Below are 20,046 nucleotides of genomic sequence, written 5' to 3'. Positions count from 1 at the left end.
ATTTCTACATGCAGTTCCAAAATTGGAAATTTTTAAATTCCAGCTGGCCTGGGGTGCTTATGTTAAGAATTATCCTAACTGGAATATTGTACACAAATCTATATTTCAAATTCAAAAGAATGTAATGGTATTTGTATATCCAGTAATGTTTAAGACAGAGTAACGTTTAACAAATATTAAACATTTAACAAATGTTCCCCACACATGAACAAAATTTATTTCAGTATTTCTGAATACTGAAATAAAACACAAACATACTAATTTCTATAAATGCCTGTTTCACATGAAGACAGTTGCTAGCTCAAATAAAATGTGATAAAGCTGTAATATAGATAACATTATTTTGTGGTCTTTAATAAACTCTTGAATAAGAATTATTTTTTAAAAAGTCCTTTATAAACTATGGCAATTATTGTGGTATCATGACCTATTTCTCACTTAGTCCAGTTTGATACATTTAATTGCTGTTAATATTCTGTCTTATGATTCACTTGCTGAATATAAAGACAGATAGAATAACTCTACAAATTATTCCATACAAAGTTTCTTTTATTGGATTATATTAGGTATCCTCAAGGTGACTCACAGTTATGTTGAGATGCATCTAATGTCCAATTCTTTGCATAGTTGAAATCGTAGTGTAAATGATATTAATCTTTCTATCCCATAGACGCAGAGGCAGGGGGTAGAGCTGCCACCATGAGGCTGTGTTCAGGCATGAGTGAGGGAGCCTCCCCCAACCCAACAAGGATCAATTTAGTGACCAATCAGGATTATAGATGTGGCCACATGACATGGACTACATTTCCCAGGATACCTTAATTACATTTACCATAATGCATTCCCTTAAGGGGACAGCTCTCAAATCCTAACTAACTATCCCAAATCCCATTAACTTTAAACTGTCTGGACAGCACAATTAACCTTTGAGAAACTGATCAGTGTTCAGACAGTACAATTTTAGCTTTGGTGCTCAGTACTAATAATGAAGAAAACTTTATCTCCTCTTCTTGCCTTTTGCCCTCTGAGTCCATTACTGGGAGTAATTTTGAAACTCTCGGAACTTTTTGATCTATTTAACACCTCGAATGTGAGCATAGTGTAGCTGCCCACCTTTATTTCATGTTTTGCACATTTAATTTGACTATTGGTATGGATACTACTGTACGGTGACAAGTTTTTCTTTTCCCTAGAAGTCTGCTGCAGTTTAATTAGGAGAGTGTTCTTTCTAATCTATGTGCTTTACTCTTTTGCAAACCCAAGAGGAACAGAGCTTAAGTGCTCATTTGCTGACATAGTTTAGTTTTTGTAATGAGGCAGAAGGAACCTAATGTGCTCAAATGGAACCTAACTTTGGGACTTGTCTGTTCTCAGAAATGGTTCTTATCTTACATCAAATAGAAGTTTTAACATATTATACTATGGCTTTTTAACTTGCCAATGGAAAAGGTAATTAACTGGCTAGGCAAATATATTTAACAGAAAAAATAGGATGCTAACTATTTTGTACTAGTATATAGGGATCAGAGAAGCACCGGTATAACACAGCTGATTAAGTAATATTCCTTTAAATAAGTCCTTCACTGTTTCTGGGGGGAGGAGTGACACTCCTGCATTAGATCATCTTCATTATCTGAAGATCATATCATAAAATATTTCATAATGATACCTGTTTGAAAGTGTCTAATCACTGACAATTGGAATGCAGCTTGGATATGTATGCCCATTTGATGTTGATGGATACATTTACATTCAGGATAAATTTCTAAAATGTGAAATTATTTGGAATATACGGTAATCCCCAATAATCACTGTTGGGCTAACCATGGTAATCAACTCTATTTCTGGCTGGCTGCTTGTGTGTCTTTAATGATGCTGCTAGCATGATTACCAGTGACAAAAATGAAAAAGGGAATTATCAAAATTAAATAGTTTGGGCGAGAACTCTCACTGCAGGATGATGGTAAATTATATCATTGCAAATTGCATCTATTTACAGTTGTGACACACTCAAATTTGTAAAGAAACTGTATACATCAGTAACTTGTCCATATCTTTTGTATTTATTTCATATGTTGCTTTAGCATACTTCTTGTTTAATGTAGCTGTTCATAAAATGGAGGGGTTGCTTTGTATTATAATAAACTGCATTTTACTTTGAGGGGCTATGCAGGAATGTAGTCCTAAAGCTTTTGTTGTTAAGGTTGCTAATTAAAAGTATTAGTCTTTCTATTGAAATGATGTTTTGCAATGCAGGGTGTTCTCTTCATCTCTAAAAGAGAAGGGGTGGGTTTGCAAGTGGTTCTCATCACAGCTTCCTCAGCAACACTTGCCAAGCTTTAATTGTATTGCAAGAAAACATACAGCTTACATCCTCAGCAGTTCCTTTAAGAGCCTTTTGCTCTTCTGCATTTGCAAGTGACAGGGATAAGACAAGGAAAAGCCTCAAGTCAACATGAATACATTTTGTTGCTTTTTGCTTCAACAAAGAAAATGACATAGCCTCAAAAATGTGAATCTGTCAAGATAAATGCCATTTCACACAAATATCTAATGGATTATTTAGAATTTTGTTGGCTTATGAATGTAAGTAATCATAGTAATTATAAAAATGACAATTCTGTGAGCAAAATACATTCAATAAAATCAAATACTTAATTTGCAGACTGATGAAGCAAGTGCACCTTCAGCTCCAGATCCATCAGATCTGCACTTACATGAACATGGGACAAGCTTTTGTTTTGATTCTAGGTAAGGTACTAATGCCAAAGCTGTGTTTTCAAATTAACATAAGAGATTTCTTGCCAGCTTTCACTGTTATACTTTATATGGTAGTGTGATCATTTACTGTGGACAAAAATGAATGAAATTTCTTTGGAGTAGTTTAAGTCCCAGGTCTTGAATTCTGAAGAAGAGTTGAATTTCAATGTTTACAGTTGGAAAAATAAATGATTTTCCATTCATTTTCCAAAATTAGAATTTTGATAAAAAAATACTGGGTCCTTTGAATATAAAAATAAAGGTTGGCAGTTCTAGGGGCGGTGCTCATCTTCCTTTCTTAGTTGAGAGAGCCAGTTTTGTTTGACATTTTCCATAGTCATGTGAAATGACTATATGCTGGGACACTTACTTTTCAACAAGTGGTACCTATTTATCTATTCACATTTGCATACTTTCAAAATGCTAGGTGGGAAGGTAATGGGAGCTTCCCCCATTGTGCAATGCTTGGATCTTGAACCTGGACTGGAATGGACTTTCCAGCTGACAAGCTCAACATCTTTAACTGCTGCGCCATCACTCCTTTCCTTTGAATATATACTGCTGTTCCTGCATCTCCCTATTCTTAAAAGTAATATCTGTTTTATCATTCTTTATCCAAAATAAATTCCACTTTAGTATCCCTCTATTGTTTTCATTTCATGCTTCATCTATCACTTTATTTCCTTATTCTTTATCATGCTCATAAATGTAGGTGGCCTGAATAATGCCAGTGTTTTCAAGAATTTGAGTATACCTTATACAAAGTCTTAATTCTAATCAGTGATTTGAAAACGATATTCTTTAAGATGTTGAATGCACTGTGAAAATTTTCAGCTTTCTATTTTTATAGAGAATTCTTATCAGTTAAAATGATTAATTAATTCAACCTTAATTAGACTTCCTAAACTTTCTCCATTGTAGTAAAGGAATAGTATAATTAAACCAAGGTGAAGACATGGTACCCTGAAAAGCTTTTAGATTACAACATCTATACTTTATGATTGTTGATTGGTGTATGAAAAGACTTGAAGAATATTGGTGCATGAGAAGATTTACTAGTTTTCCCAAACAGGGGTACTTTTCCCAAATTCTTAGTAATGTTCGCCCTTCTTTGAGAAATATAGAAGTTGAAGTATATCTAGGAGGATCCTGAGGTTAGGGAAGATTGTGCTACACAGTGAATAAATATTAGGAACAGGTACTTTGATTAAATGGAAAACCCCTTTATGTCCAATGGCACGGAGAAACTAATTAGTCTTGGTAGTGCAATGGTAAGTGCAGTATGGCAGGCTGACTCTGCCCACAGCAGGAGTTGAATCTTGATCAGCTCAAGGTTACCTCAGCCTTTCATCCTTCTGAGGTCAATAAAATGAGATCTAGATTGTTTAGGGCAATTCGCTGACTTTTGTAAACTACTCAGAAATTGCTATAAAGCACTGTGGAGTAGTATATCAGTCTAACATACTATTGCTATTGAGATTGCTGGATATGTTCATTCACTTAGATAATAACAGTGACAAAGATATATTTGAGATCAAATACTGGTCTCAATCTCACTGTTATCTTCAATTCTTTGTCTTTTTATTCCAAGTTTTGTGCACATCAAGAAATGTCCACTCTGTGAAATGATGTTTCCTCCTAACTACGATCAAAGCAAGTTTGAAGAACATGTTGAAAGTCACTGGAAGGTGTGTCCAATGTGCCGTGAACAGTTTCCTCCTGATTATGACCAGCAAACCTTTGAAAACCATGTTCAAACACACTTTGATCATAATGTTTTAAATTTTGATTAGGTTGGGGTATCATTATGCATTATAACAGGTGAAGGTTGATTAAAGTATGCAGACAAGAGAATGCTTCATGAATGATGTAAGCTTCGTAAAATTAGTGATCAGCATTGCAGCTGATTAGAATAAATCTTTGGCCTATTCCCCAATCTAGCATATAGCTAAATATGTTGTATCTGTTAATATTTATTCCTTAACTAACAATTCATAAACACATAGAAAATTTGCAGACTTGTCGCCAGAGTTCAATTTGTTGTGGGATGACAGTTTTCTTCTTGCTTGTTCTAACATATTAAAGTTTATTTCTTAATAAAATGATGTTTTTCAATAATTTTATGTATATCTTTCTGCAGCATGGGTTTTTAATCTGTTGCAAAAATATACTTGTGTTGTGATTAAATGTTTTGCAAAAAAGCCTTACAATAGTATTCATATTTATCCTTATTATCCAAATTTTAAAATGTCCAATATACCACTAAAACTATGAAAATTACTGCATTTAGAGCTATTAGTAAATGTTTAATAAAATTATGACCTTTCTGTTACTTAATAAATTTTCACTGTTTAAAATTCTTCAATAGGCATTCAAAGCTGTATTCATACAATCAATATTTTTAGTATTTTATGCTTAGCACATTTCCCCCTTAAACTCGTTGAATGTTTGTACATATCTAAACCACTATATTTTTAAGAGTTGCAGAATAATTTGATCTTTTTGGATAAAAACATTAACTTTTCATGTTTTATGATAGCAAATTAAAGAAAAAAGTAAAGTGTGTGATTTCATTTAATCTCCTTATATTTTTCAAACCTGTATGAAATCTTGTTTCAGTCTTCTAGGAAATATTTTGTAAACTATTGCAGATGAAAAAATTGCCACAATCACCCTTTATTAGAATAAAATTTTCTTTCACTTAATCATATTTGGACATCCTTTCATGATCAATTTTTTTTAACCAGGCCAATGCCATTTGGGTTATTCTTACTGATAAATTTCTGCCCCAAAAAATGTTTTTTGGCGTTATTTTCTATACCAGTTGAGTTATGGGGTTCCATCTTTTTCCTGTGTCCTACCTAGGGGATTCAGTGCAGATAATAAAATTGTGAGAATATTCATATTTGTTGACTGCTTTAGCTGTAATTGGTTATTATTAGAGGTGTGTTCAGCCAGATTTAAGGTTTGGCATTAGCTGAGACCCCAGTATAGGTGAGGTGGGATGACAGAGTCTCTTTTGGCTCTCATGGCCCTTGCTCTCCATGTCCCTGGTTATGAGACCTTATTTTTGAAGTTGGGATCAATTGGGAATACTCCATCAGCTTCTCTTCCTGAGCTACTAGAGGCCATCTCAGGACAGTCAGTAATGTTCTCCAGACTTATGGTTCTGGGGGACTTCAACTTGCCACCCCTGAATGTGATCTCAGAAGTGGTTCAGGAGTTCATGGCCTCCATGATAGTCATAGACATATCCTAGATAATCTTGGGCCTGACTTGAAACAGTGGTCATTCACCAGATAGGATTTTCTTGTTGGAACAGTGGCAACATAATCTGGTGGGAGAATCTAACATCATCCCTGTCATGGTCAGATCACACCCTGGTGTCCATGAGATTCTCTTACGCCATCCTCTCTTCTGAGAGGCCTGGTCCATTCCCAGTGACTGATGGAACTAATTGGGTTTCAGGGGAACTGGAATACATACAAGTTTTGTTTCATGGCCTGCCAAAACCTTGGTCACCTGGAATCAAAGGGCAGCCAGGATTCTAGACAGGATTGCACTCATGTGGCCTCTCTTGAACCATCATTCTGACTCTCCCTGTGGTTCATGGAGTTGTGGGTTCTGAAAAGGATTAAGAGACTCCTACAGCACCACTGGAGGAAGATAAAGGATGACTGACCAGACATGACTTTGAGCTGCTGCAAAGGCCTATTTCAGGGTAATCAAGAGTGATCAAACAGCATAATTTCTCTGCCCTTATTGAGTCCACAGAATGTCACCCCACAGCTCTAATCTGGGTCAACAGGTCCCTTCTGGGTCAGGGGAGCTCAGTTGAACATCTTTAGGATTGCGCAGAGGAATTTGTTCAACACCTAACAGAAAAAATCACTTGGATTTGTTTCCAGTTGAAACACATGAAGGGTGAAGGTCTGTATGAGATGCTGGGGAAAGATTTTTCCTGGTTATCTAGGAACAATTTGATCCTGATGAAGTGGACATCTCCTTGAAACTATCAGTGCAACCCGCCTTTCAATTAGATCCTTGTCCCTCCTGGTGGTAAAAACCTCCAGGATTCGTATATGGATTCAAGCAGTGATAAATCCCTCACTGCAGGAGGGGATTTACCAGAGCCTTTTAAAGAGGCCCTGGTTTGTTCTCTCCTTAAAAAAACATCACTTGATCCCATCTATCTGGATAACTTTTGTCCAGTTTCTAACTTCCTTTCTTAGAAAAGGTGGTAGAAAAGGTGGTTGCTTGGCAGCTTAATATGGTCTTGGATGAAATATCTGGACCACTTCCTGTCAGGTGTCAGTCTGTTATGGGACAGAAATGTTATTGGTGGCATTAGATGATCTCTGGCAAGAAATGCAGGGTAAAGATAATGCAACCATCTTTGCTCTTCTTAATCTCATAGCAGATTTCGGTGCCATCAATCATGATATCTTTTTGAGCCAGCTGCAGTGTTTGGAACTGGGTGGCACAATTTTGCACTGGTTTGGCTCTTTATTCCAAGGCCACTCCCAATTGAAGATAGAGAGAGAGGTCCAACCCATGGCCACTTCTTTTTGCATGCCACATAGCTCAGTATTCTTCTCCCCACCTCTTTTAAACATCTATCTGAAGCTTCTGGTTAAGATCATTCACCACCAAGGATTTAGGATCATGTTGATAATACTTTGCTTTATATTTCAAGGGTGATCCAAGTGATGCTATTGTTGCCCTTTTGCAATGCCAGGAGGCTGTGGGGACATGGATGGGGGCAATAGACTTTGGCTGAACCCTGACAAGACCAAATGGTTTTGAGTGGATGGAGTTTCAAGATATGGGATTTTAACTTAATTCTGGATGGAGTTGCACTATTCTACTCTATATTCAATCCGTAACTTGAGGGTTCTCCTGGAGTCATGACTCTTGCTGAAAGAACAGCTTGTAGTCACGACTAGGTAAGCCTTTGCACAACTTCATGTTGTATCCCAGTTGTAGCCTTTCCTGGATTGGGAATCTCTGTGTGCAGTCATTCAAGCTCAGGTCATCTTATGTCTGGAATAAGGCAATGAATTCTACATGGAGCTATCTTTGAACATTCAGAATCTTCAGCTGTTGTAGAGCATGGTAATGTGGGCAGTTCTTGGGGCACCTGGGGCAGTTCAGATTGTTTCCCGGTTCAATTCAAAGTGTTGCTTATTACCTTTAAATCCCTGCACGATGTGGGTCCAGGTTATTTGAGGAACCATCTCACCCCACCAGGATTAGCCCTCCCACCTGTATCAGTTATTTAAGTAATTATGGCTGGTAGAGTCCAGAAGTGCATACTCTGCCATGGCTTTTGCTGTTCGGAACATCTTATCCCTTCATGTGAGATTGGCTCCGATTCTTCTAACCTTCTGTAAGGGCCTGAAGATTTGCTAGATGGCTTGAGGCCACAACGGGGGAGCATGCTGGTTAATGAATTAAGAGAAAATTCCCCCCGCCTCCTGCACATCCTTTTAATTATAGTTCTATTTTTCATTGTAATTTTGGTTTTTATTGTTAGACATATTTACCTTTTATTATTTTTAGTGTTGTAAACTGCCCAATCATTTTGAAATAAGATTGACAAAGAAAGAAAAAGAGACAAAGAAAGAAAAAAAGAAAATAGAAAAGAAAAAGATTACTCCTTTGAAATGCACTTTGCTATATAGTTTTAAAATGCACTTTGCTATATAGTAATCATGAACAGTGAATATATAATCTCTTAAAATACTCCCTTGAGACTGTTTTCCCAACTTTTCAAAAAATATCTTCAGTTGAGCTAAACTCTTCTATTGGTGAGAACTGTATAATATCTCAATCCAATAGAATCCCATTATATTTATAAATTATAAACTTCCTATTTTCATAGTATATTTATTATGAAAAACATTCATTTGTGCTATATTCTATTTCCTGCTCTCACCATTTTCTCAGTATTGTTAAGTAAATTGAGAACATTTTATTGTGTGCCTTGGTAATGTATCTTTACAGTGCAAAGCAATCAAAGATAATAAAACAACATTCAATTTTCTCTTGGGTCAGAGGCAATTTTATTAAATGTGATTTGATTAACATTTGTAAGCAGCTTTTATGGAAAGAAATTTCAATACATTTTATGGTGCTCAGTTCTAAAACAAACTTTGTGTGACTTCCAAACTTAATGAACTTTGTCCCCAGCAAAATATAAGAAAATATAATTTAAAGCACATTTTCACAGACACAGTACAATACATTCACTATACACAGTATAACAAAATAGTCCCATTTCTGTCTGTTTAATACTGCCACAATGACTATATAGATAGTAATGGATTGTAATAGTGGAAAGAATTGACATGCAACATTATTTAACGGTTAGGTTACTCAGTACTTTTTACCGAGAGCACAATTAAATGAAGTCAAAATATTAGATGGATATAAAGCTTTAAGTATAGCAATAGATTGTTATATTAGGATATCCGTTACATCAAACTATTACTGATGCTAGTACATAGATTTTTCTGAAGGTGGGTGTAGGGTAACTTGTCTAAAAGAAGCTTATCTTCCTAAACCCTCATTATGAGAGATCTTAGTTGGAAAAAATCTTTCTTAGTGAAGAATCTTTGCCCACTCAGTGTTTATACATGTTCTAATCTAAAAGAAAAGAGACTCGTATTTCCCATGTCATTTATATATAAATACAAAATACACAGAAAAGGATTATCTGAAAAACTTAAAATAGTCTCATGCGGGAGACAAACTCCCAAGTTAGTATTAACTTAGCTTTTGCATACTAAATGTTAACTATTACTTTAAACAAGAGAATGCTGAAGGCAGGAGAGCATCAAATAAATGAAGCGTTCAGGTGTGGTTTCAGGAACTCTGTGTTAGAAGTCTACCTTGGAATTACCTGCTTCAAAAAGTGCTTCATTTCAGTAAGGCTCATGATGTCTCACAGTTTATAAAGAAATGTAATGCTAACCTGTAGAATACATCACACACAATAAGTCTGCATGTACACATGCACACATACCATGTGTATGTATATATGTTTATATGTATGTGTGTGTACATACATACACATATCTACATATACATAACATAGCATATATATTACAGGTAGTCCTTGACTTATGACCATTCATTTAGTGACCAAAGTTATAATGGCACCGAAAAAAGTGACATCACTGTTTTTCACACGACTTCAGCATCCCCATGATCCCATGATCAAAAGTTGAATGCTTGGCAACTGGGATGTATTTGTGATGGTTGCAGTGTGCTAAGGTCATGTGACCACCTCTTGTGACCTGACAAGCAAAGTCAATGAGGAAGCCAGGTTCAGTTAACAACCAAGTTACTAATGTAATAACTGCAGTGAATCACTTAACTCTGGTAAGCTAGATCGTAAAAATGGGGCAAAACTCACTTAACAACTCTCTTGCTTTGCAACAAAACCTTTGGGCTCATTTGTGGTTGTAAGTTGAGGTCTATCTCGACACACACATGGCAAAATCCAAAGGTACAACGAGAAGCTCCTTTAATATAAATACTGTACCTCTTAATAATATGCTTCTTTTTTTATTTGCAACAATGATAGTTGCAAGAATTGGCAACATAAAACATTTAAATTTATTGGCAATGAAGAACTACAAAGTGCTTTAAGGACTCCATCTAAGATGAAGATTAATTTATCTCAGAAAATTTGCACTTCATTTCCAAGTATCTGCTAGTAGTACACAGCAGAGGCCAATAGCAGGACCAGGAAAAGATAGTCCTCAGGAATTTGAGCGGGTTGTTAACATTAAATAACATAAGTTCTGTACAGATAGAAGTAGGAATTTTAATGGTAGAGTGATCTACTAATTCACTGCAAAATTTTCAGCATTTCAAAAGACTAAAAGAATTTGCAAGATAATATAAAATACAGCAAGCACACCTTTTATGTATGTTATTTGAGTATGAAAATATTCTTCGAATATGTTAAACATTCTCTTATTTATAATTCCAATACCTATAACCTTGCTATCCTACAGATATCTCTGTTATGTAAGGCATATTAACCAGGTGGATAAAAGGGAATTCTTTTGGTTTTTGCAAGCACATAGGAACTGATGTATTGAATTTCTTCAAACACATTACAATCTTGGAAGTTATCCTAGTGCCAAGTTTTCCTCCCCCGTCTTTATTTAATACTGTGGAACAGCTAAATATACAATGTTCCCTAATTCACCTTTGGGTGTGTGTGGGGGGGAATCGGAAAAATTCTTTTAAAAAATCTGTAGCTTTTAGCACCTTTATATTAAAGTAATGTATATGGGCATGATGATTACATGTGCAAATGTACAAAATCATTAACTCTACAAAGATACATCATTCCAAAATTACAGGAAAAAAAAAAGTAAAGCATGCATTTAATTTCTTCAAATGGGTTGCTCAATGCTTCCCAGGAGAAGGTGGCTGTCTTAGAAATCAGCAACTGCTGGTGTGGATTCCTTGGCACATTTGTGACCAGCATCTTATTGCTGCATCTTCCTGATAATCTCAGCGGACACTGGTGGGTGGAAGTTGATTGTGTGGTGCCGCAGACCCTGAGCTGTCTTGTAACTCTTTCCACAGCGGCATTTGAAGGGTTTTCGCACCCGGATCTGTGTCCTGTGGCCATTCTTGGCATGATACTTTATACCATTCACATTCTATGACAGAGGATTAAACACAAAGACTTTAGTAGGAATGCTAGAAATATTGCCAGGCTGTTTAATTTTCAAAGCAAAGTGTATCTTAAGAAGCCGTTTAAAGAATACCAGGAATTTAACTACAAATCTAATCTAATCATAGGACAGCTTGAAATAGGAATAGCAATGGCACTTAGACTTATATACCGCTTTACAGCCCTCTCTAAGCGGTTTACAGAGTCAGCATACTGCAATTTGGGTCCTCATTTTACCCACCTCGGAAGGATGGAAGGCTGAGTCAACCTTGAGCCTGGTGGGATTTGAACTGCCAAATTGTAGGCAGCTGGCTGCAGAAGTAGCTTGCAGTACTGCACTCTAACCACTGTGCCACAGAGGCTCCTTAGCAAGGACTTTAAATGTTCACTTTTCTTGCAATCCTGATAGTTCCATTGTAAGCTTTTTATCCTATTTCTTGGGAAGACCAGAATGATAGAAGAACATACAATATTCTATTCATGTAATCATGCAGAAACTGCACCAATCTTTATAAGATCCAGATCGCAAATCTTTTTTCTTGTTCTAGCAGCCATTCAGCACTTTGTGTATAACTTGAAATCACTTTCAAGTGGTCCAGCCATTTGCAAGCCATCTTGCAATAAAATACTGATATTAAAGTAAAATTTATTAGCAGGAAGAGAGAACAAAACACTATAGCTATAAACTCAATTCAAGTTTAAATTCCCATGTCTATTAGAATTCTTTTAGAATTCTTTTATTGGCCAAGTGTGATTGGACACACAAGGAATTTGTCTTGGTACAAATGCTCTCAGTGTACATAAAAGAAAAGATACATTCATCAAGAGTCAAGAATCATAAGATACAACACTTAATGATAGTCATAGGGTACAATAAGCAATCAAATCATGCTAGGAAACAGTCAATATAGATCGTAAGGATACAAGCAACAAAGTTACAGTCACAGTCACAAAGTTACGGTCATACAGTCACAATTATTTTTTTAGCAAAGTGATGGCGTTCTGGAAAAAACTGTTCTTGTGTCTAGTTGTTCTGATGTGCTTTGCTCTATACATCGTTTTGAGGGAAAGAGCTGAAACAGTTTATGTCCAGGATGTGAGTGGTCTGTAAATATCCCAGTATTACCTCCTCCTTTATGTTAACTTCCTTTTCTTCTCAAATTGGAATACTTTATTTTGCTCCATATCCTGCAACATTCTTAGATTTTCAAGATATGAACATTCTTGTTGAAGAAGCAGTAAAATCAGTTGGAGGCACAAATGATGTATGGATTAGAAAGTCACAAAATTGATATATTTTAAGAGGGGAAAAAAACTTCACATGTGTTGCCAAACAGATTTTTTCTAAGACACAAATGAATCAACTATCTGGCTTTTTAAAAATGCCAAATTCTAAAATATATCAATACTTATTAGTAGACGTAGTCAAACAGCACAATGACTTGTACCACACATATTTTGCCATTTTTGAATTGTTTTAGTAAGAACAATTTTTAAACTTTTAAATGTAATACAGAAATTTATTTGTTCAAATAATCATGCAACTTAATGTTTAGCAAAAGTGGGTCAGGGAAAGAAATTTTCAAGACAGTACAGTAGAAAAACTAGAAAGCTAGATTGTTTATTCCTACTTATTTCCATGCCTCTGATTACTTAAACCTATTCCATTACACTAAATTTTACATGGTGAGTTAAATTAAGGCAAGTTTAATTAGTATAATTAATTTATGTTATGGTCAAACAAACAAAGGAGCTTGGTTGCAGACTTCCAATGTAGAATTAAAATATAGAAAATAGGAAAGTAGGACTTGATGAGATTTAAGGATTTAATGGATTTATATTTCAATTTTGCCTATTTTATAGACAAGAAGAGTAAAAGAACCATGAGTAACTACTTTATTGACTGCTTCAGTCTTGTATCATTTTGAATAAAATTTACAAAGCAATTTACATCCACACAGTATTCTAGAGTCCTTGTAACATAATATCATGGATATGTTTCTAACTTTTTAGAATTGTCACAGCACAAGGATGAAGCAGAAAATATATTTTCCTTTAAAAAGGTCCTTTTTAAGATAGTTTTTAAACATTTGAGCTACAGTTTCTACTTATAGAAATGGTATTTAAAGCAATAAAATGTGACTTTTAACTTTATAGTAAAACTTTAATGTGCTTATCTTGCCAAAACCATTTTATGAATTGTGAGTTTGTGGTTGTTAAGACAAACAAGTCTTCAACTTAGTTCAAGAACTGCAATTCACCATCAATTCCAGAGAATTCTTTTTATTTATTCTGTTTTGTGTAACATTTGTTTTAATATTTTAAAATGGTAAGATGTCTTGCAGAACCGTTTTATTGATTATTAAATAATAATAATTTAATACTGCATTCCTGTGGGCTATAATACTAGGATAAATCTTACAAAATATATGAATTCTTTCTGTGTGGACAAGGAGGCTGAAAAACAATCAGAGAATTATTTGGCTACTTTTTACTCTCCCCTCCTCCAATCATAAATGAACCAGTTTAATATATTTTATAGTTTTGTTAGAATATTCAAGGGGACTCTTCTCCCCCCATCTTAGGAACAGTTAACTATTAACACAATTACACTTGGATGTACATTAAAGTCAAAGGGTTCTATGGAGAGTTGTGACTGTCAGTGAATACTTTATGTCTAGTCTACTTTATGTCTACTGTTTCTATATTATTAAGCACAAAGCACTATTGTCACAAGACGAGTATGGAGTACGAAGTGCCCAAAGTGTGTGCGTGCATGCATGCCCAAACTGCAAGGTACGTGAGAGCATGCGCACATGCCTGCACATGCGTGGCAGACACCCAAAGACCAGCTAGTTGATGGGAGGCAGGGCATCTCAACAGCAGCAGCTCTGCAAGAGGTGAGCTTATGTTTTGTCATTGAGCTTCATCATCAACAGGGAGAAACACCATGGAAAAATGCAATGGAGCTGAGCTGGGGTGACAGCGTGTGTGCCCACAGAGAGGGCTCTGTGTACCACCTCTGCCACGCATATCATAGATTTGCCACCACTGACCTAAAACATGGGATTTTTCAATTGTGCCTGGACTTCAGTGTCAACTATCTCCAATAGGAATGGGTGCCATACTAGCTAAAAATTATGTCTGAGAAAATCTGAAAAGTGTCAGGATTGTAGAAGACAGGGATTTTATACAGAATATATTCATAACATAGGACCTGATCAATTATAGGTAGCAACATAGCTCTTCCATATCTTCTGTCCAGGTTGTACAATCAAGCGGACTAGGCAGGCTTCAGATTTTGTCCATAAATTCATGGGGACTTACAAACTGTGCCTTTTTTTCCTCATGGTGCCTGACTTCTAGAACTTATTCTCCCTGAGATATGTCTGGTTCCCCATTTTGGCCATGGTTTGACCTCCAAACCTGATTTTGCTCTCAGATCTTAGGTTAGGCAAGTCCTATGTAAACCATTGTTCTTTAATTGTTGCTTTTCTTCAATGGTATTCGATTAATAATTTTACTGCATGATCTCCAGAGTTATTGAAGAGTTGAGTAATTGCATACATTGCTAAATAAATATATATCATGATAAAATCTATGAAATCACAAAGCATCTGCTTTGGAAAGAATAATTTTACTATATCATAAACAACAGTTACCTTATATCGCTTTTTACATCCAGGAACAGGACAAGCAAAAGGTTTCTCATCTCCTCCATTCATACACATAGAACTTAGGATAGCTTCCGAACTGATAGCACTTTCTGTGGTCCAGGACTCATCACTATCTGAATCTTCATAGTCTACTTCTTCTTCATCATATTCACTACCTAAGAAGATATAAAGCAAGAATTAAATACAGATAAACTAAAACATACTCTGCTAATTGAAAAGGCAAAGGTTCTGTAAGCTCTAATAATAAATGTCAAGGAGAACAGTGAAAATGGGACGAACATTAAATAAGATAACCAAGCTAATGACAACAGGAGCAACAACCAGTCTTAGAATTGACAATGAAGATAATGAAGTGGTAAATGGTTTCTGTCTTTTAGGATCAACTATCAATAGTAAAGAAACAAACAATCAAAAATATATTGTGGACTAGCCTTTGATAGAGCAGCAAGCTTTTGAAAAGGTATCCAAATGCTGTGATGTACCTATATCTACGAAGATCAGAACAGTGCAGGCAATGGCATTTTCTTAAAGTAAAAGTTGGACTTTGCAGATACTGGCTAGAAAAACTTGACCTTTTTTCAAATTTTCAAATGGATCATCAAACAAATTAACCTGAGTTCTCATTCAAGACACAAATGAGTAGGCACAAATCATTACACTTGGGAAACATTACGCAAAGACCTAGATCTCTGGAGAAGGCTCTAATGCTGAGAAAAATGGAAAGAAACAGAAGAAGAGGACATTGAACCAAAGTGGATATATTCAATTCTAGGGTCTATGAATGCAACATTGTAAGACCTAAAACAGGATAGATGGAGAAAATATATTTATGTGGATTGCTAAAAGTCAACACTGACTTGATAGAAGATAATTGATCTATTTTAAAAAATCCAATTTTAATTTACTGATAGCTATTTTTTTCCTGCTTTACTTCCCTACCTATATAACTAATAGATTAGTCTTAATTACAATGTTTCTTATTACAGTCAGGACACAAAATCTTTATTGGCTAAATAATTGTTGCGATATATTGCACAAACCACCTTTTAGCTTTACTCTGAATATTGATGTCCAGAAGAGTTTTATTAGGGAAAAGGAGACAGTAAGACTGAATATTTTTCTTCTTTTCCTCTGTATTAAAACCAAAGGAGATTTTTTTAAGGTTTTCTTTTTCCAGGAAATCATCTGAAAGGCATAATTTTCTAGATAATAAACAGTATAAAATAATATGTTGACAAGCCAAGTGTTATGTGCCCTTTGGAATTAATAGAAATTATAGCGTAACGCTAATAAGAATTACATGCTAGCAATTTGTCCTGATGTGAGGATAACTGCATTGTGCACATTCGTAATTCAACACTATGTTATCAAAGTGCAGCAATCATCTGCAGAATGTGCTTTTGCAAGTTTTAAAATTTAATTTTTAAAGTTATTATAAATATGAATATGTCTCTGTATGAGATGATCATTAAAAAGAATGAAGAGCATTGAGAAAGCAGACTTTAAATGTGTAGGTGTATGTAACAACAGTTCTTAAATCCATTTGTGTGCCATGAGGAAAAATAATGTTTTTAATGTTTGTTAAGTTGTTAAAGACTAATATCATTCAGGATTTTCCTTCCCATATTTATTTATTTAACAAATGGCAAATACATGGACTTATAGTGATTCAAATGTCCACCCAGCCATTCAAGGACATAGTAGTCTATGTTGAAAAAAATCAGACATTGAACCGGTGTAAGCTGTTGATGGAATTCAGACACAATGTGATGGATATCATTGAGAGGTAGAGACAAGACCCCGCTTCTTTCCCATAAACCATTTATTTACCGAGCCTTCAAATCTTTCAATCATAGCCAGCATTAATCTTAAGCAAGGATAAAAGGCATAAGGAATGGTCTTGGAAGAATGCAAGGGACAACCGGTAGATTGGGCTTGAACCTTGGCCAAATTTCTCAGACGAGCCCTTCCCTAATTCACAAGAAACTAAAGTGTGTGGAGGGGAAACTCATTCAGATTTGCAAGATTCTGTTACTCAGATGTTGAAATAAAAGTAGTCCTCACCTATATGACATTGGCCACTTCTGTTCTAGGCTGTATGGCTGACAGCAAGCTCACCAGGCATACAAAGCAGACAAAAGGTGCTAATGAAATGGAAGCAGAACAACGTTTCTATGGAACCATTAATATAGACATCAGGCTTGAAGACCTATCTTCCATCTTTCTGCGAAATGATTCTATCTTTCCTTACCAATATCAGCTATAAACAGCCTGAAATTGGTACTGTTTCATGTATGTTTCTTGTACCTGAGATTTCCACAGGGTTCACATCTTACTCTAAGTCAAATTGGGTGTGTTACAAATCTTGCCGAACTAATGACAGCTGAAACTAATCACACATGCAGACCTTGCTTTATGTCTACCATCTCTCTAATAACTATAGCTGGCAAATCTGCCAACAAGAATTCAAATTCTGAATTTCTGATTACCACTGGCAGACAATGGAGTTATTGCATGTTTGGATATTAACAACTTACATTGAGATCTCTTTTAACAACAATCCTGTAAAGTTGGTTTGGCTAAGAACGTGACCCTTGTAATCCAATAGTATGAAGTGAAGACTATGGTTAAGAGGAAATGTGAACTTGGGTTTCCTTGGTGAAGACTTCAATGGAACTCTACAGCTGGCAGTTGAAGCTGGCAGTTGAAGACAGATGAATTAAGAGGCAAATTGGTTCCTTTAAAATGTTTTAAACTTTACGCCTATAAATCCCGATCAGTATGTTGATATTGTGTCTTCTGTGCATGCTTTTGTCAGTGAAAATTTTATCAGCCAACAAATTATATTTTGAGATGCATCCTAGGAATACATTTAGGACCAAGTTACAAAAGATAATGCAGAGGAAGGCATGCCATCACTAGCAAAATTATGTTTGTTAGGATTCTTTCAGTCTGCAATATTTTGTAATGCTCTTTACTTAGAATCTTGACAGATACAGTATATCCCAAGATGTTCATTAAGCTTTAAAAATACTTGCAGCTATTAATATTTTAAAGGATTGAGCTGTTAAATGAATTATATATCTTTAGGATTGGTGTACATAACGGCATCCAAGGAATTATGTTTCTTTCTTGTTTACACAAGCATGGAAAGTTGAGCTTTGTTAGTCATATATCATTATTCACAATATCCTTTCATTTAAGCAATGATTTTTTTTCTTACATAACCAACCTGAGCTTTATCAAATCTTTATTTATTATAGACCAACATAAATATCCCACCTGAACAGGAATAAAGCAAGATAATTAAAGTTACAAACTTCTCCAACTCAAGATTAATGTTTACAAAAGTCAGGAAAATTGTTTACCAAAACAGCCTTCCTGACTGGACTAGGAATTTTAGTAGCACCAAATTCTAAAGGGCTGGAGAATAAAGGGAAAGCTTAGCTACATATTCATCTGCTCTGTGGCTGAGATTGGTTGACAGATTTCCAGGCTGCATAAAGTTTTTGATGGGCTCTTTTCTTTCTTTCTTTGGTGAAGTGTTTTGATTGAATAAATTGCAGACATTTTCAGCAATAGCAGGCAAAAAGTTGTTATTAGGGATGTTGAAATCAGCTGGTTGATTTAACTTGCCAAAGGAAAAGTGCATGTTTCTGGCATGCCAAAAGAGAACAGCTATGTTTGGCCTTTTGTTTTGCTTTCTTTACAATAATTGAAGATAATATAAGGAACAAAATTAACACCAAGTCAAACTCAACATTCTCTAAAATACCAATTAATGTGATTGATATTTTATACAGTTTCACAATGACAATGATTGCTCTTACAATGCACTTTCTCTACAGATTCCCAAATAGGACTTTTTGCCTTGTAAAAAGTACAAGTAGCAATCTCAATCATTTTTTTTAAATACTACACAACAACTAATTAAGTTAGTTAATTTAATTGTAGAAAAATCATATCAAACTATATGAAATTGAACAAATACTAAACTATTTTTATCAGCTCTTCATTATTAAGTTCAAATCCATCATCTTTAACAATTTTTCCTGCCTTAACAATAATTGTCTCACACTTGTCCATGTCAAATTGCATTCCAATATCCCTGCTAAACTCCTCAATGCTTTTTAATGGTGAACTCAGTTCAGCTTTTGTTTTTCCAGGCAAATTTAAATCATCCACGTAGAGCAAATGGAAAATTTTCAACTTTTTTTTGCCAATTCATAGCCAAAGTTTGTCTTGTTCAAAATGCTTGTTAGTGGTGCCATTGGAAGTACATATGACAGTGAGTCACCTTGAAAAATTCCCATTTGATTTCAACTTTACCAAATTCTTCTCCACAGGCCATCAACTTAGTTTTCATAGCTTCATGGAAATCTTCAGGAATCTCTAAATGTTGTTGCTAATTCCAAAAATTCCTGTTAACTATTTCTCAATCCAACTGTGTGGAACAGAATCAAATGCTTTCTTATGATCAATCCAAGCCATGAAATTTGTTTTTCTTTCAATTCTTCAAAACCAGTTTGTCAATCATCAATTGGTCTTTGGTTCCTCTTGAATTGTTATAGTACCCTTTCTGCTCTACGGGCAGCAAATCCTTGCTTCCAGATATCCATGAATTTGGTTGGCAATAATGCCTATAAGTCAGAGGTGGTATTCAGCAGGTTCTGACCAGTTCTGGAAAACCGGTAGCAGAAATTTTGAGTAATTTGGAGAATTGGCAAATACCACCTCTCACTGGAGATTTTACAGTATCCTTCCCCTGCCACGCCCACCAAGTCACGTCCACAGAACCGGTAGTAAACAATTTTAAATCCCACCACTGCTGTATGTTTTCAACTGGCAAGTTATTGGCCTGTAATTTTATTTTGCTTTTCTGCATCCTTCTGAATCAAAGTAGTTCTT

General features: G+C 35.3%; 2 protein-coding genes across 7 annotated transcripts in view; one reads left to right on the top strand and one right to left on the bottom strand.

The window, feature by feature from the left end:
• The window catches only part of TAX1BP1 (Tax1 binding protein 1), a 39,486-nt gene extending 34,155 nt beyond the window's left edge, over positions 1–5,331 (top strand). For all 6 annotated transcript variants that reach the window (XM_087947795.1, XM_087947792.1, XM_087947793.1 and 3 more), the window contains 2 exons: positions 2,666–2,751; positions 4,352–5,331. In XM_087947795.1, the coding sequence (XP_087803921.1) occupies positions 2,666–2,751; positions 4,352–4,553 (288 nt within the window). In that variant the 3' untranslated portion in view covers positions 4,554–5,331. The remainder of the gene's footprint in view (positions 1–2,665; positions 2,752–4,351) is intronic.
• Positions 5,332–8,230: 2,899 nt separating this feature from the next.
• JAZF1 (JAZF zinc finger 1) overlaps positions 8,231–20,046 on the bottom strand; it is a 138,630-nt gene continuing 126,814 nt past the window's right edge. The window contains exons 4-5 of the mRNA XM_026673605.2: positions 15,124–15,293; positions 8,231–11,447 (exon numbers count right to left, since the gene is read on the bottom strand). Of these exons, the coding sequence (XP_026529390.2) occupies positions 11,271–11,447; positions 15,124–15,293 (347 nt within the window). The 3' untranslated portion in view covers positions 8,231–11,270. The remainder of the gene's footprint in view (positions 11,448–15,123; positions 15,294–20,046) is intronic.

The sequence above is a fragment of the Notechis scutatus genome, chromosome Z, assembly GCF_049901735.1.
Source record: "Notechis scutatus isolate UNSWTSFEM ecotype Mainland chromosome Z, rNotScu1.2, whole genome shotgun sequence".
Lineage (NCBI taxonomy): Eukaryota > Metazoa > Chordata > Lepidosauria > Squamata > Elapidae > Notechis > Notechis scutatus.
The sequence above is the reverse complement of the archived record's forward strand: the minus strand, read 5'-3'. Positions and strand labels throughout refer to the sequence as shown.